This window comes from Astatotilapia calliptera, chromosome 10 (assembly GCF_900246225.1).
Source record: "Astatotilapia calliptera chromosome 10, fAstCal1.2, whole genome shotgun sequence".
NCBI classification, from domain to species: Eukaryota; Metazoa; Chordata; class Actinopteri; order Cichliformes; family Cichlidae; genus Astatotilapia; species Astatotilapia calliptera.
Window position 1 is genome coordinate 16,735,561 of NC_039311.1, and position 18,425 is coordinate 16,753,985.

General features: G+C 40.2%; 1 protein-coding gene across 1 annotated transcript in view; it reads right to left on the reverse strand.

Moving 5' to 3' along the window:
* The window catches only part of frem2a (FRAS1 related extracellular matrix 2a), a 69,340-nt gene that overhangs the window by 26,073 nt on the left and 24,842 nt on the right, over positions 1-18,425 (reverse strand). The window contains exons 3-4 of the mRNA XM_026181444.1: positions 15,994-16,140; positions 3,177-3,407 (exon numbers count right to left, since the gene is read on the reverse strand). Coding sequence (XP_026037229.1) covers positions 3,177-3,407; positions 15,994-16,140 — 378 coding nt within the window. The remainder of the gene's footprint in view (positions 1-3,176; positions 3,408-15,993; positions 16,141-18,425) is intronic.

Below are 18,425 nucleotides of genomic sequence, written 5' to 3' on the forward strand. Positions count from 1 at the left end.
AGGAAAAGACACAAAGAACTATGAGAGTGAAAATGGCAGATTATAACCTATTTAAGAAAGAAAGCGAAAGACATTGTGTGTGCGTAGATGTGTGTGTGAGTGTGTCAGGGTGTGATTATTCTTCTTTTTTTATGCCTTATTGGATTTTAAGAAGCACAGATTGTGCTCAGTATTTCCACTGGGTATGAAAAACACTACTACCATTAAGAGATGAGTATTATCCTTATAGTTATTTTTCACTGGCTATCATGACAAATATGTATTTCTGCTCCTTTCCTCAGGGCAGACCTGACAAGGCCTTATATTAGAAAATACTTATATTGACAGTTCTTGATTCTGCGTGTCAGGCATATGTATTTTTCAGCCTTCTGTAAAGAAATACTTGAGTGGCAGAGGAGAATTTTTGTGCTATGCTTTATGCATTGCAGAAACTTCAGTGAATATTCAGCCTTATTCTTCGATCTGGGTTAACAAAAGAATTATTTCCACTATGCACAGTGGTTTTAATTGATTTTAATTTGTAATGCTGGGTACATCCTTCTGAATAAAATAACATTTTAGTTAACCAGTAATGACAAACAATGTTGTCTCAGTTCTTTCTACTGCAGCTCAATGTATAGAAGTAAATAAATCATTTTCAGCTTTCATGTTGTGTTGTCTGTTGAGAAAACAAAGGACACACATCAGATTAGCAGGAAGAGCAAATTGGATCTAGAATGAAATACTGTCATGACCCTGTGCCTTCTCGGCTGACTCTGTATGGCTACAAGTGTTTTTGTTGTGCTGCATCTCCCTCTCTCCCCTTCCGCGCACTGCGCTCTACCGGGGCGGAGTCATGACGGCTCCAGCCCCTGGCTCGGACACCTGCAAACAATCCTCTCACTCACTTCTTAAGGCGGCTGCTGAGAGTGCTTCCTCGCTGGATTATTGTGTAACACTCGTCAGTGTCATCACCTATCTGAGCCCTTTTCCGAGTTTCTGTCGTGTCACTACTTACCTGCTTTTCCTCTCTGTGCCAGATTTCTCGCCAGCCTGAGGACCGCCGTTCGGTGACCTAAGACCGGAGCCCGAGCTGCCTGAGCTTCAGTAGATTGTGTATATAGCCGTTCCCTTCCCGTGCCTGTGTTCCCCGGAGACCCTCTTCCTGTGCCCCCTCACTTGTATATACCCGCACCTGGTGTCTACGTGTAAATACAATTGTGAACCTTAGTGACGGTCTGCCTCCGAGTCTCTCCTGAGCCTGACAAATAAAATGACTGTAGATGCATGCCTCTGCCCCTCTTCCTTTTCTGTCCAAACACATATAATAAATACAGGTAACAGATTAAAGGAAAAACTGCAGTAATCTGTAGTAAGGGTGTCCGGTGGCTATGCTGCTGTAGCCATTTTGCCAGACGTCCTTGGTGCCATTTCATGTAGTTTCAACCTTTATAGTAATGTGCAAAATTCTTGCGCTACCCCTTTTCATTAAGAGTGCCGTCTTGACAACCACCCTCACACTGAGCCCATTTCTGATGAGGCTCAGTCAGCAATATATTTTTTCCCTATTTCTTAAAAAGATGACTTTCAGATACTGTAGACCTGCACTAGGCCTGCCACTTGTTGTTTTGTCTTCCACATGTCTAGTTTACTCTGATTTTTTGAAGGACACACTGTACAACATGTCAAGATTTCACGTTTTGGGCTAATAGTTCTTTGGGAATCACCTTGTTGAGGAGAAAACATTTTCTGCCTGTCAAGCTCTGTTATTGTTGGCAGATGGGAACAAATTATGTTTTACGACCGCTTGCCAGTAAAGTGCCTAAGGATATAATTTAAAATAGTTTCTTAATTAATTGCATATCATGTGTAAACATAAAAGTGATTAATCCCACGCGTTGAGTTCATTTTTATGATTCATAAGTTCATGTTAAGTGGCTTAACAAACAAATATAAAAACATACCTGGGAAAATGGTCAGGTAAAAATCTGAGCTCTTTGGAAGCCAAAAAATGAAAGAAAAAATGAAGACACAAGGGGCTACTACTACTGGCTAGATAGTTTAGCACAGTAATATAATTTATCACATGCCTGTATATGTAGGGAAGACTTAACTAAATGAAAGGTATCATGTGCATTATTGTTTGACCAATAAAACAGAACATAAAGTTGCTGATCAGGCTGCAGGGAGGTAAATATGTACATACATTTTCAAACCAGCAGCACAAATCAACACATTTCAAAGGTGGGCACCAAAGTGTCACTAAGTCAGTGCTCAAGCAGTTGTAACGAACTGTCACAAATGTGACAAATGGCAAAAATGATGATGCTGTAGTGAAGGAGGCCTTTGACTTTTAGGATATTAAGCACTTAGTATTGTTAGATTAAAGTATAGATTTTTCAGTTCTGGTCAAAAATGTGTTTTGCAAAGTCAACATGTGATTCTAATTAGTCCCTCATTTAATGCTTTGGCCAAATTTGGCAATATCCTTAATTACAGCTCTTAGAACATTAATAAAAGCTGCAACAATTTACTTTGTAAAACCATATCCTGTTATTTGTTCATGATTTGTTCTCTTCCATTTCACAGTCAGGAGCTAGCTTACCTGAAGTAACTCTGGCCATTATCATGCTTTTCCTGGTAATGTCACTAAGTTCATCTGCCTACTTCTCACACATCCAACACGCTTTTCTCTTTTTTTCTAGAAGACTAGAGGCCATGTGCTCTTCTTATGAGATAATCCTCCACCTGCATCATTTGTGAATAGTTAATATTTGGCCTCCTCTGGACATTAGTTCATTAGAATTCATAGGAATTACCTTAAGGTTGGAAGCATTAAAGGGGCCTTGTTGTAACATCTTGAAACGGTGTGAGCAAGGATAATATATGTGCAATATTACATCATAATTCAGTAGGTGATTCTATAATGTGTCTGCAAATTATCAAGTCACTAAAGCGCTCAGAAAAATCGAGTTATGAGAGCAATAACTGACTTACTTAAGTAAATGTATTTTACCACTCATCACCGCTGATAATTGTCACATAAAACATGTGTGTGTGTGTGTGTGTGTGTGTGTGTGTGTGTGTGTGTGTGTGTGTGTGTGTGTGTGTGTGTGTGTGTGTGTGTGTGTGTGTGTGTGTGTGTTTGTGTGTGCGTGTTGAAGGCAGGGTAAAAGGTGCATATGGGAAGGACTGACCATCACTGGGATCCAAGATCTCAACTGTTGCCATGACGGGGAACTCTATCACTCCCATCACCGGCTCCGATAATAAAATTTGAAAGGTTTCTGCCTGCTCGTACTTCCCATCATTCAGTATCCGAACACGCCACGTGGCTCTGGTCTGTCCCGGGTTGAACTGAATTTGCCGCTGGGACCTGCCCTTGAAGTCCTCCTCCTTCTTTGCGCTGCCGTCCTGGGTGCCAATCCCTGAGAGGTGAAGGCGGTGATGGGCATGAAAGAAGGAATAGACAAGAAAAGCAAAAAAGATGAGTTAAAAAAAAAACCAAAGGAGCGGAGACAAAAGAAAATGACAATGAAAGGATGACAGGCGGGAGAGAGAAACAGATGACAAACAGATTAGATATTCACACCCTTTAATGTTGTTCAGAGAGGTGAGAAAAAGAGTGCTTTGCTTCTATTTTTTTCCTCCACTGATCACTACAGTGCCTCAATGTGTGAAATGAATTTGTGACTGAAGGATTTAAATAAGCATATTTTAGCTTACTGAGATGGATTAGCTACCATAGTTGTTAGGTACGCATACATGAATGGGTATATGTGTGTGTGTGCGTCACGACCCTTTCCCTTCAAATGCCGCTCACTTCGTCTATCGAACGTCTTTCATGTGAATCCACTTTGCAGCAATCCATCAGACATTCATGCTTGTTGATACATTTCATAAAATGAGGAAAGCTTGCTGGTACCAATGGGGTTACACATTAAACAAAAAGGAATCCAGGTGGCACAGGCCATAAAATAAAGCCTTACATTTGGAAATATGCTGCTCAGATTCCTTCCTCTATATTCATAGAGGAAGGAGTCTGAGAACAAGGTGTGCATAGCCAGGCTGATGCATGTGTTTGTACATAAAAGGATTTGTTTTCTTTTTCAGATACCCCCCCCCCCCTCCCCACCACACACACACACACACACACACACACACACACACACACACACACAAAGAGACAAACGTATGCAGATGGGCCTGAATCCATTCAATCATACGCACAACGAGATCGGAGAGGCGAGTATTGTATGCAAAATCTGAGCTGAAAATAAACACGCATGCCGGAATGAAAAGTTGCACAGTCACAGTCTTTACCATGCCTGCGAGGACCTTCAGACATTATAATTATTTGCAAAAGCTCTAATATTGCTGTACATGATTTTGGAGTTTCTTCTAGATTTTTTTCTCAGTCCACCAAATGCTTCTCTTTGGGCAAAGTGCTTTAGATGATGTTCAACAATAACAAAATCAAGTGAAGCACACTCACGGTCAAACCCTGCCGAACTGTAGCCGGCAACGCATTTAGGGTAACATCTGCTGTTGCTGCGTTTTTGTCAACAGCCCCACAAGTATCACTCGGCCTTTACGTTTCCTGTTTTTTTTCTCTCTTTTTCTGTTTTTTTCTCAACAGGAAAAGCCAAAGATGCTTCTATTGCTCGGTGCAGCTAAACTATCGCAACATAGAAAATCAATTTCTCTGGGGGTGTTGAAAGCCTTTCCGGAAAATCTAAGACATGCCTAGCGGAAGTGCTGCCAGGAGAAGTCTTGGATCCCTTTTTCTTACTTGCAGTGCTATCATCTTAAGCTGGGTGTGTGTCTAAGTGAGAGCTGGCTGGTGCAAACCGGAATCCAAATGTGAATTCAAATATCATTATTGTTACAAAACTACTGCTAAATAACGGCATTGTTGGATAGACTATCAAAGCTGGTTTCATTTGCTATCAAGCTTAATGTCCTGTTCCAGTTTCTTCACTTGAGTTTAAAGTTAAATAAAGCACAAATGCTCGGTTGATTGATTTCCTTAAAGCACAGTGGAAATCCCATCAGCTTTTACAATCTTAAACAAGACATGACGTCTGTCAGCATGGTGACCTTTCCCATAATGAGTGCTAGTAGTCATTAATCTATTATTTTGTGATTACCACTGGCGATAGATCCACCTCGTGATTCTGTCTAGCAATCTGTGTGTGTGTCGTCACGGCAAAATGTGGTCCTGGAGACATCAACTGAAGTGTGAACTACTACAAAGACAGTCTGAGTAGTTTGACAAGTGCTTTTGTCTGACTGTCACTATGGTGAGCAGCTTTACTGAAAACACCAGGCTCAAAATGTAACGTTCAAAATTCAGTCATGAAGCTCCGCAGGTGTCTAGTAGTTGGGATCAAAATCAAGGCCGAGTCTGAAGATGAGTGTGATCTGAGCGCTCGCTGAAGACTCGCAGGGCTGAAACATCAACATGCTAATGACTGTCCGTCCTGGTATTTTGCCACTGCAAGATGGTCACTATTATTCATCATTACGCAGAACTTATGGGTCAGACCATATCTGACATGCTGAAACACAGACTTACACACCCACGCAGAAACACAAAGTGAAAACAATACTCTTGCAGTTGGTAATGAATGCAGCGATGGCAGTCTTTGCATTATTAAAAGCAAGAGTAGGACTGAAATCGGTTTTGCAGGTACTTTTATGTGCAGTTTAATGTTCTGCAACCAAGCAGCTAATTAGCTATCAAGCTTTCAAAATGAAGTTACCCAAGCACTAGTTAATGTTTATAAGGTTGTTGTTCAGAGTCTGTGGGTCTTGTGTTATGCAGCAGGGTGATTATTTTCTCACTTTGACTGTCTCTGCTGCATAGAAAGTTGATAATGGTGTTCTGTCAAGTGAAATCAAAATAATAGTGGGCAGAGTCATTAAAGTAAAAAGAATAAGTTTCTTTCTTGCGTTTGAATGGGATTACAGGGCAATTAATTTAGAGGAAATGGGCAATGATGAAGCAACACATTGAACTAGACCCTAATGTATAAAATTATTGTCCATTAGTACTATTTAAGTAAAAAGAAATGTGCATTTTCCATTTGTAGTTGAGTTGTATTTGTATTTGGGAGCATGGCTCTGTTCTGGGACTTTCTCATCTTTCCATGTGCAGACATGGAAAGCCTGAAGCAGATCAGGGGAGGTCTGAAACAGCACAAAAACAAAGAAAGGGTGAGTTGTAAAGTGTCTTGTTGGGGGACGCAACAGCAGTAGACCAGCTGAAACAACCTAAATAATATGGACAGAGTGTCAAATGTATAAACTAAATGCAAAGAATAGTATCAGGTGAGCCATCAGCTAATTTGGGACTTAACTTTGTGGTGACAATGTCTCTCAGCAGTAGTATTATGTCAACCAAACTGGGGATTAGTTTCAAGAAAGCTCGTTCACAAATCTTTCATTTATGCTCTACCATATTCATTATGCAAAAAACTTTGTTTTGAATGTTTGAAATGGCTACAAACAAGTTCAAAAACAAGAACCCGTCTGCATTAACCTTACTGAAATATTCAGACAGTCTTTACTGTCTATTTACAGTAAAATAATTTCCATTGCTCCCAGAAACTTCAGCTAAAAGCCAAACAAGGGTTATTACTGGTCAGAAGAAATGGGGTCACTTTGTAATGATTAAAAGAGAAAAGAAAATAATAACATACATCAGGGAAGACATGTTGGTGGGAAAAGAAACGTGAGGTGGGAAAGGTGTTGATGGGAATTTGTGACCAAATGCTGAGGGAGAACTAAAGCCTTCAAGCCCTCCCACTCCTGTGCAGTGTGAGTGATTAGACCATACACTGGGTTGACATGTTTTTGTAATGTTGTTGCAAATGTAGAGAGAGAGAGAGAGAGAGAGAGAGAGAGAGAGAGAGAGAGAGAGAGAGAGAGAGATAGAGATAGATAGATAGATAGATAGATAGATAGATAGATAGATAGATAGATAGATAGATAGATAGATAGATAGATAGATAGATAGATAGATAGATAGATAGATAGATAGATAGATAGATAGATAGATATTTTCAGTGTGTTATGATTATGTATGCTTTATGCGAGTTCTTTAGAGTTACATTCTAAAAATCTCATTTGGAGGCCAAGAAACATGTTAGCAATACAGACTACATGAAGAATTTTTTAAAAGTTGCTTCAGCATTGATTCATGCGCGTTGTAAATTTAAAAATAAATCTGCGAGACTCTTAAAGGTCTGTAGACGATTCAGAGCAGCAGCCTCGCTCTAGGCAGCTTCTCTGTCAAGAATGCAACACATGTATCTGTTCCGAGCACAGAACAAATGATGGTGCATTTTGATAAAGAGGAGATGACAGTCAGTGCTGTTGTCTGATATGGAAATACTGTATCAGGACTTGTTGTCATTTGCATTGAGACGAACGTATGCAAAGAATCCTAAACGAGACAGCAAACTTCATCAATAACAAGGAAAACTATCGCGCAATGCAAACACACTGAATGGCCATCATTTCAAGAAACACAAGATTAGAACTTTAAAGAAGGGAAGTATGTTTGCTCATAGCTGAGTATTTCTATCTGATCTTCCTATTCTGATGATTTGTGGATCCACATCACATAAAACATCTGTACACCATGGCGTGCCTACTGGAGAGAGGAAGGGCTGTCCTTAAAAGGGTGGTGTCTCACTACACCACCCTCGATGGACTCCCTGGAGGGAAGAGGCACACAATTCCCGAGGTTGCGCTGGGGTTTCTTCTCCACTGGAGGATACATATCCTCTCGAGTGTTTTTGATCTCCATCGCACTGTTGCTTAGAGCCAGAGCGCCTTGTGTTTGTGTCTCCACAACAAGTACAGACTCGCAGATCCAAAGAGTTGCTTGCAAACACAAACACATCTTCTTTTTCTAGCTGCAAACTTTCCTTGTGTTTATTCACTGTTGTAGTTTCTTTAGCTTCTGAGTAACCTCAGCATGGCTCATTGAAACATGCACAATTCAAAAAAAAAAAAAAAAGCATGATGATTGCATGTTCATTATACTAGACTCATTTCACACTGAGGCAGCAAAGGTGGAGACTTGCGCAAAAAAGATGGAGGGGTCCAACAGATTCTTTTCTCTCCTGGTGAAATGCAATTATCTCTTCATCCCTTCTGCTTGGCAACAAAAATGAGGTTGGAATATGTCCCACAGGAGATAATATATCTTAACCTGGCAAAAGTACACCTCGTTAACAATTCATCTCTCAGGGCAAGGACAGACCAGAGAAGGACAGTGCTGAAATAAAAAAAAAAAAGTCTTCAAAGGATGAGCTTTGACTTATGCAATAAGTAAAAAAAAAGAAGAATGAGAATTCAATTCCATCTTGTGTCCCTATGGGGTCCCTCATATTGCTCATACAGCAAGGAAGACAGGAAGCGAGAAGGAAATGGAAAAAGTCGAGGAAAAGAGAAGGCAAAGAAAGGAAATGAAAGGAAGGGAAGGAAAGATGTACAGGAGATGTGGATCTGAGAATGGAAGGTTATGTGGAGGGAAAGTGCGAGAAGGTGCAAAAGCAAGTGGAGAAACAGAGCTGAACCAGCATATGCACCGAAATGTGTAACAACCAAACAAAGGATACAACAGAAGAGGAAGGCAGAGTGGGAATAAGCAGCCAATGAGCACAGCATTGGACAGATATACGACTCATATTTCCACCCAATATACTGTCCAAAATTTGGAGTGAGACTGAAGGGGAAAAAGGTAGGTATAACACAAATAAGGGAACTTATAGAAAAGAAACAGTTGATGTCAAACACCGAAGGCTAGACTATTAGTCAGTAACGGCGCAAGAAAAGGAGAGATGGTGCCTTTGATGAGTAAAAGGAGGTTAGAAGCAAAAGGACGTCTCTACCGTAAAATGAGGTGAGGAGAGATTACGGATAAAAGGGAAAGAATGTGAGACGAGCTAAGTGGCCCGACGTCACTGGGACGGACGCTTTGGCAGAAGGAAAACAGCGACGGGACTTAATTAGCGGGATTTAGGCTGCACGTTTATATGTTTGGTCGAGAGTGGAATTTTATTGTTTTCATAAGAAATGAGAAAGCAAGGTGAAAGCTTAAAAAGTAAAAGAAGAGGATATGAGGATAGAATTCGGTCTAATCCGCATGGCCTTGTCCAGCCCTGTTCTGCCTGAGCTGTGCTTTGCGGGAGCATCTTTGAACCCTGATCTTATCTCTGTGTTCCTCCTTCACTGATCCTCTCTACCTGAACATCCTGTTGTGATGGACCATGTGTAACAACTCTCCTCCACTGTTGCCTGGCACCACACCAGCTTTCATCAGCTAACCCTTGCAACAGCAGCAGCAAGCTTCTGGCAGCATCATCGGGCAGCTTTCTCTCTGCCTTTCAATCCTTGACACAATCCTCATCAAATCCAATGCAATTTTTCCAACTATTTCCACATACGTTATTTACTTTTAACATTTCTTTTTAGAGCTGTAACAGTTTCATGATGGGATCCATGAGTCTGTCAGTAGAATTAATAAAAATATTATTTTCAGATGTAAATGTTTTGCTGCATTTTCTTTCTGTTTTATAATAACACTATAGTAGCTATTAAAGTCATGCACCTCACCTCAGTCCAGCTCGTGTTTCCCAAGGCCGGACCAAAACCGCAGAACAAGCAAGAAATGAAAAAATAGCTGTTCTCCTTGTATTTGTGTAAAAGACTTTAGACACTGGCTGCCACTTATTACGAGTCTACTGAAAGCTAGCAAAACTTTAATGCCAGCTGCCATACGTGTCTTTCATTTCATCATCAAGGTTTCCCTCTTCTGCTGGATCTGAGCTTTGTCCATCAAAACGGGTCTCGTAACGAGCCCTCCTGAATTTCACTCAGAATTCTGTCCATTTATTTCTTTTATAACTGCAAATGCAACAACACTCATGTGTTAATATTTTGCAATGAAAATAAAAAGCGAAAAAGCTCATAAGTTTGTACCATTCTAACAAACCTGAAAGTCAATATTCGCTATGATCGCCTTTATTCTTCAACGCCACCTGCACTCTCTTAGGCAAACTTTGTTGTAATTTCTTTAAGTAATCTTCAGGGACAGTTTTCCAGGTTTCTTAAAGGACATTCAAGGTTCTTCTTTGAATGTTGGTGAGGTCAGGCCATGACTGATGAGTGTTTCATTGTGGTTTTCTTCTTGGTCCAGGTATGCTTTTACTGCTCTCCCCGTGTGTTTGGGATCAATGTCAGGCTGAAAATTGAAGCCACTGCCAATCACATGCTTTCCTTCAGAAGTCTGATGCTACTTTTCTGTTCATAATTCTATCCGTTTAGACAAGAACCCCAACACCACTGGCTGAAATGGATGCAGCAAACCATGGCAGAGCCTCCATGGTGTTTTACAGAACGCTGCAGACTATCATTGTTGTCTCTCTCCTGACCTCCTCAGTACATACTGACAAAGACTTGAAACAGAAATTTTAAATTTGGGATCATCACTCCATCAGAGCTGTTAGCACTGATTTTTAGTCTAGTTCTTGTGTAATATCTGTTTTAATTCTTTAAGAATGGCTTCTTGACAGCCACTCTTCCACCATTTCTGCTGAGACTTCAGCAAAAAGCACCTGGATCACGTCGAGGGTAGGATACATCTCACATGTACTGTGTCGGGTTTTGCTGGATTTTTTTTCCATCTGTCTTAAGGACATGACTTTCAGATACTGATGATCTGCTATAGATATTTTTTAGGCTTGCCCTTTTTCTTTGTTCTCCATTTGTTTGGTTTCTTCCAATTTTGAAATATGAAAAGGTCTCAGCTAATAGCTCTTTACCTGCCAAACTGTGTTATCTTTGGCATTTTTCATAAATAACCTAAAGACAGGAACAAATGATTTGCTTTGCCAACAGGCTGCTAGTAAAGAAAGTGCCGAAAGATACAATTTGAATTGGTTGCTTGCTAAGTTGACAGTTATGTGCAGGCACGACACTGGCCCTTGTGACTGTTTTATATATCTCACTGCAGTTTTTACATTTTTGCAATAGAAATTAATTCGTTTTAAATACTAAACATAACTATAAATAAATACATGTCTGTGTATAGCAACAACAACAAAGCAACATCCCTTAGTTGACAGTTACCAATAACAAGGGGAAAATGAAGAAACCTATGAAGAAAAACATGTTGGTTATTTTTTTTACATTGATCACTGTTGCTCTAGACTTCACCATATTTTATTATTAGTGCCTAAACAGTGCCACAAAGGCCACATTAAAACAAATAGACTGAAATTTGAACACTCCATGTGTATTTGCACTTAGAGTGATTTAGGTTGGTGCTGTGGAGGAACGGTGCACTTATTCTCTTAAGACTAACGGCACTTTCAGCTGCCATCTTATTCCTCAAGGGATCACTAGAGCAGATGGATCTGCATCTTCTGATTTGGCTCAGATTTTATACACAGGATGCCCTTTCTGATGCAAGATGCTCATTTATCCAGGCTTGGGAACAGCAGTTGAAATTTGCTTGTTAATGGCCCCCAGAGGCAGGGTTTATGTCACTCTCAAATCACTATTGGTTAACATGTTCACACATAAGGTGAACATGTTACCCACTACACTGGGGTACAACTCCGATGCTCTTAAGACTACAATAAACATTTCTTTCTTCTTGATGTTGCCTTCCTCTAAAATGTACTAACCATGTAAGTGCACATGAATAACACATTCATGCATAGCGGCACGTCAGCATGCCATGTTAGACATTCCTTTTAAAATGCTGGCTTGAAAGTCGATGTGTGCGTGTGTGTGTGTGTGTGTGTGTGTGTGTGTGTGTACTATGTGAGTGTGGTCAGAGATAACCAGGTGCTCACACACCAACTGTGCAAAGAGATGAGAGTCTGAACGCAAGCTTTCATGTGTGCCCAAGAGATACACTTAAAACCTTCCCAAGAGGAATCAAATATACACACCAGCACACAACACACACACACACACACACACACACACACACACACACACACACACACACACACACACACACACACACACACACACACAGGTAGATGAGTCTTAAAGCTAACATTAACCGCTACACTGTGATGCTAACACCTGACCCCGCGATTAACAGAATAATGATGAGAGGTGAGAGAGTAAAAGCTGCTTACAGCTGCTACTTCTCGCAGGGCAAACGAGCTGAAGCATAACAAAGTACTAAAAGGGCCGTTCAGGGACAACATCATCACCATCCTTTTAAACTTTAAACCTCCACAAACAGTCAGACATAAGCACAAAAACATGCTGGGCTGTTCTTTCCAACACAAAATCACCTCCGTCTGTTGGTCATAAGGCTTATTAAGAACTCAGGCAGTGATGTTTGTGCGACTGGCTGGATTTAAGATTTGACTGACACACACCAGCATGTTCTCCGCCCACACTGTGTTATGTACATGGATGAGTGTCACAGGCAGCATGATGCCTCCTTTATTTCAAATCCGATGATTCACTTACAGTATTGTCAACATTCAAAAGAGGGGACAAAATGCGACTTTGTCACTGCTGCCATTGTTTTCAGTTCCGCCTGTTTGTTTGTCTCTTAGCAGGATTACATAAATACGACCAAGCTGATTTTCCTGAAAGTTGGGGGAAAGTCAGAGCACGGGTAAAAGAGGATTACAATAAAATTCTGGTGTCTGTGGCCTACACACACCATAGCACCACCAATGAGTGGGGTACCTTTATAAATACAGATTGTAAACCAGGAGAACAATTTTCACGTCAGTGTTGGATTTCATGGCTCAAACCAGAATCAGAAGACATCATTTTCCATATTGGATTTTATCTGTATTAGAAATTATGAAAGAAAAAAAAATTTGTGCAATTCTCAAAAAATGTATCTTTAGCTCAAAGCTTGCAAATATTACCTTATAGATTTTTCAAAAGTATTTCTCTCTTACAGCCCATTGATAAAGCTGGCAATCAAATAATTAAAATCATGTATTATATAGACAGGGTGTAGGCTCTGGGTCAAAAAATTGATGCCAATGGAATGACTTACACATGATCTTTTCTTTGTGAAAGTAGGGCGTAACTTTGGCTGGAAAAAGAAGTACATTGTATAAAAATCTGTGTGTACTCCTATCACTTGTCCTCAGTCTGGATGAATGGTGAGAGTTGTAACATCTATGTTTCTATGATCTGTAGCGTGAGTAGAGAGCAGGTCGAGGAGAGCCTGGAGAGGTGGAGATGTGAACTGGAGAAAAGAGGAATGACAGTAAAAGAAAAGGAACACAGGTGTAGCAGTAAATCTGCAAGGAGCAGAGTGTAAATACCTGGGATCATCCATACAAAACAAAGGGCAATGACAAGAGAGGAGAAGAAGAGAGTGCAGAGAGGGTGGAGATGAGTGTCAGCGGTGATTTGTGACAGATGGATTGCAGCAGGAGTGAAAGGGAAAATTTACAAGATGATAGTGAGACCTGCTATGATGTATGATAAGACAGCAGGTGGCAGAGCTGGAGATGTTAAGATTTTCCTTGGGAGCGACCAAGATTGAAAAGATCAGAAATGAGCACATCAGAAGAACAACTGAGGTGAGCAGTTTGGGGACAAAGTTGGACAGGCAAGGTTGAAATGATTTGGACATGTGCAGAGGAGGGATAGCGGATATACTGGACAAAGGATGTCGAATATGGAGCTGCCAGGGGGGCGGAACAAAGACAAAACACCACAGGGGCGATTTATGGATGTATTGAAAGGGAATATGCACAGGGTTGGTGTTATAGAGGAGGATGCTCAGAACAGGGTGAGATGGAGGCAGACGATCTGCTGTGGCGACCCCTAAAGGGAACGGCATCGACCGGAAGGCTTGCTTAATTTATGACCTCAGTAAAGATATTCCCAGTGACTTTATGGTCTTAATTGCTTGACTCAAGTCAAAATATCATTTTGTGAATTACTGTCCCATAAAGAATAAAGGCTTCAAACCAGGATTTTACAAAGCAATAAGCCAGGTCACAGTGCTTTGTTTTATATTCAGGTATTCGGGCACCTGCATGGACACAGGATTCAGTTTCACAGACGTTACACTGTAGCAACCGAGCACCATCAACAAGCAAAAATGCACTTTTTTCAAATAACTGAGTGTTTTTGACTCCAATAAATATTCCAAATCATTTTTCTTTTGCATCGACTTAATGTCGTCTTAATCAATTCCCTGCTCTTTCCTTTATTTTGCAGCTCAGAGTGCTGACTCATCAAACCTGCCAGCAGCTTGACAGTGATCGACTGAAGCATATAGGCCTGCTTTCCACTTCCTCTACTGTTTTCAGTTGCGCTATGCACTACAAAAACCCCCCCAGAAGAAAACAACACAAGTGGTCTATAATAGAGTGCAACTAGCATGCCATGAGTGATACCCAACTCTGCTTTTGGATGATTGCGGGAGATGGGGATCAGGGGCATGGGGAGCAACCACCTGCACGCAGATGCATCTTTATTTGGAGCGCAGAGTGTCAGAGTGGTGCTGTGGTTAGCAGGGCAGAAAACTTGCTCAGGCAATGGGAGACATGCAAACTACACACAGAAAGGTCCCCGCTGATTAGAAAGCTGTTTATATGAGGCACTGCTAACCAATGCACCACTGTCTATTCAAAACAACATTCTGATAAAATAAAATGACAGTTTATTGATGTGAATAAATAAAATAACATGTTTATTTTTATTGTATACATATAATGTTATTAATAATTTGCTTCTTCAGTTAGCTAGATAAGTGATTAAGACTTAACAAAATAAATAATAAACTCATTCAAAAGACTGAAGTCCACAAGCCGAGCAAACAGACATTTGTCAAATAGCTAACAATGACCGTGGCATTAAAACTGCAGGGGACGGTCGGCCATAGTCGCCAGACAGAGTGAAGTCCAAAAGTCAGAAGAGAAAAACATATAAATATTCATTCACATCTACAGCTTTGTATTACTTAGAGACAAGGTGATAATGGGGTGAGATTTCTCTTGATATGAATGATAATGACCTAAGTATGTAACAGGAACTTAATGTACAACCTCAGTAAAAGCCTTAAAACTGTCAGTGTTTTCTTTGCAAATGTTGCCATAGCCATCTGGTCAGTGCATTTTTTATTGCCTTTTGACATGCACGTGTTTTAATATTTATTTCATGTCCTTTCTTAACCGTCTGGGACAAATACAGCAAATGAAAAATTATGGGTTGCATTACACCGGTTTCCTGTATGCGCCATTAAAGACAAAAAAAAAAGAAAAAAGAAAAGAGTTACATCTCTGTACATAGCAAAGCACCGACCTTGCAACCATCTCAGCTTCCTAAATCTAATAAAACTTTTTTTTTTGCAAACTAAATTGGCTTGAAGCCAGAAAATATTACTCTGACTTTGAGGACAAATCTGGTCAAAATGTGCGTTAAAAGGAAATTCTGCAATAGATTTTTAGCTTCAATAGCATTTTCATTTTGCGTGAATGTGTGAGCTTTTGTTAAAAAAATTTTTGTTGCAGAAACAGGAATGTGTAGCTATGAAAAGCCTGGCATTTCAAAAGACACTGTAAAGCACTGAAATTTTAATTGAATTCTACGGAAAAAAGACAGTAAGAGAATATGAATTTGACATCAAAACTAACAGGCCATGCTGGAAGTACTGTAAAGTTGTACTCTTTGCTTTTACTAAATGGTTGCCAGCATGCAAGCATGTGCTGTGGAATGCAAAGCCAGAGCACCACCAAATTATTACAGATCATCTCTATGGGGGATGATCTGAAAGGTTTTCAACAGTTGTTTAGAATTTGCTTGCATGCTAAAGTCTCAACCTCTGCATTTGACGAGAGATCAAGGACTTTGATAAGTTGGCTATGAATATAATATAAAAAATTGAAGCAATCCACCGGACATTATTGTTCAATGCCATCCCTTGAAGACAAAATGCTAGACGATAGAACATATGTCCTCTGATCAGAAAGGGAGACTAAACAGACTCACCAACGAAAGACGTCTCCCCCAGGTATCCTCTTCGTCTGAGCACCACGTCCAGAAATTTCTCCTCCTCATCCACCACATAGTACTCTTTCTCCAAAGAAATCCAGGCCCAATCCAGACGAAACTGCTGTCCTTTCAACTTGTTCCCACCTGAAAAAACCCCAAAAAACATAAAAACACTCCTGACTGTAAACTGTAATATTTTATTAATAGTTTCTCACTTATTAGAAGTTTAGCCATTGATTGAATTCTGTCCCTTCAACAACTCGTACAGTTTTTCTAAATATGGGAGTATTACGGTATTGTGTATGTGCTGAGGTGGATCTGGACCTGTTTATTTCTCTGACATAAAGACTACATGCTGCATTCATTTTCATTTTGCAAAAACTAGAAACTAGAAAACTATGATTGGAAATTCTGCCACCCGTGGGGGTAATTACCGTAAAACTGAACGAAGACTAAGGGTTTTAATTATTTTTCAACGCACAGTCCAAATGTTCACAACACATCTGCTGCAGATTTATGAAAAAGAATCGGCACAATTTTATACCAGGCAATCTTCTTCTTTTTTTTAATGTGCCCTATAATTATATTTCAGCTTTCCTTTGGTGAACTGCTTTTTTCTCTATCTTCTCTATCATCTTGATGATTCAAGCACACCAGCTAACCAGTGTTATGAAAGAAAAGTTTGTTGAACAAATGGATGTATTAGTGCTAGGTTAATAGAGCACTCAATAGCTGCCACTTCAACAAGTAGGCCAGGAGGATGATGCTTTGTGGAGCTGATTTGCCCATCTACTGCTTGCAAAAGTGGATTGGAAAAGGTAGAGGAGGGTCGATTTTCTTTTTTTTACTTTTGTGTAGAAATGAACAATACCTAACTCTGCATGCCATTCCTGGAAATTATGCCTGAGTGGGTGTTATAGTGGTAGAAGATAATGTAGAAGTGAAGAACTGTTTATGGAACCGTTATTTGTAGACCGTCAGAAAGGAAATCTCATTTAGCTCCTCTGACGACAATTTGCACAGCTGTTTGTTCTTCCAAGTCATTTATGCAGCTTACATTCAGAAGCAGAATTGCTGTTGAAAGCACACAAATCATAGCAATTTTACCTCCATCATCACAGAGGCATCCCAGTGCCTCTGGGGGAAAAAAAAGAAAAGTCAGTTGACTCTTTAAAACTGTAAAGTATATTTACTTAAGAGTATAATCAAGACTGGAAAAGATATCGAAAATTTGTACTTCTACTGTGAATTCAGGTTCTGCTCATGATCAGCAGAGGTGAAAAGTTAAGTGCTTTCCAGCATGGCACAGACACATACGCACAACATGCTGAGGTGAGGAGACAGCTAATCAGAGTTCATGCATCCTCAAAAAAGCCTGTAGGCCAAGTTCAAGCTTCATTTAGCAGGTGCAAATCCAAAATTGCACACATGCGCATCTCTTCGATTTTAACTCCACTGCAGCCTGCAACCTTGACTTTCATCCCAGCTCTCTGTTAGTAAATGCAGCATAAGCCTTCTGAAGTCGTAGTTGTGTGTGTGTGTGTGTGTGTGTGTGTGTGTGTGTGTGTGTGTGTGTGTGTGTGTGTGTGTGTGTGTGTGTGTGTGTGTGTGTATGTCTGTATGTGTGCGCATGTTTGTGCATGTGTGACCTCTCACACTGGGAGAATATCTGTGGACAGACAATAGCGATCTGAGTCAGTGGGCTTCAGACTGTCTCATTCCTCCAGCCTTTTGGAGGGATAAAAGACCTCTCACATATGCTGACCGTACAAAAAAAAAGCAGCTTTGAAATCATCCTCAATAGAGCTAAATTCGCTTTGCAGCGTCTTTCAAAGGCTTTCCAAACAGAAACTAAGCAGAAGCTTTTTTTTCTTCACCAATTAGGGCTTCTAGTTCCAGAGCAATAAATTTTGAGGATCAAGTTGCTCTGAGAAATCTGAAGATAAAACTTTGATACTTACAGTTCTGATGCTGCATTGTGATGTAGGATCTATTTCATGGCACAATCACTGACTGCCTTACTGCTGTGTGTTTCCTCCTTTCCACTCTATTTTCTAAGATTTGTTATCCAGTTTACCAGCACACTGCTACACATGATGTGAACTACTGTATCTCATTTGGGTCCTTGTAGCTTGACTCAACTTGGATAACTTAGATAATGTTGCATAATTAAAGCGCCACCTATACTTCTATATATTATTACTGAATCAAGTTACTACACATAATCTGAAAGGGTTGTTTGAAGCGTCGAGCTGTGGAACTTACTGCCAACTCTGCCTCTGCAGGGTCTTAAAAGGGCTATTCAGTGTTTTGGTTTTATGCCCTGAAAAAACTGTTTGGTTCAGTCTCAATGCTTTCATTAACCCCACTGTCAGGTGGAACAAACAGCCCTCTTTAGAAAAAGAAACACAAAAAAACAAACTCCAGTA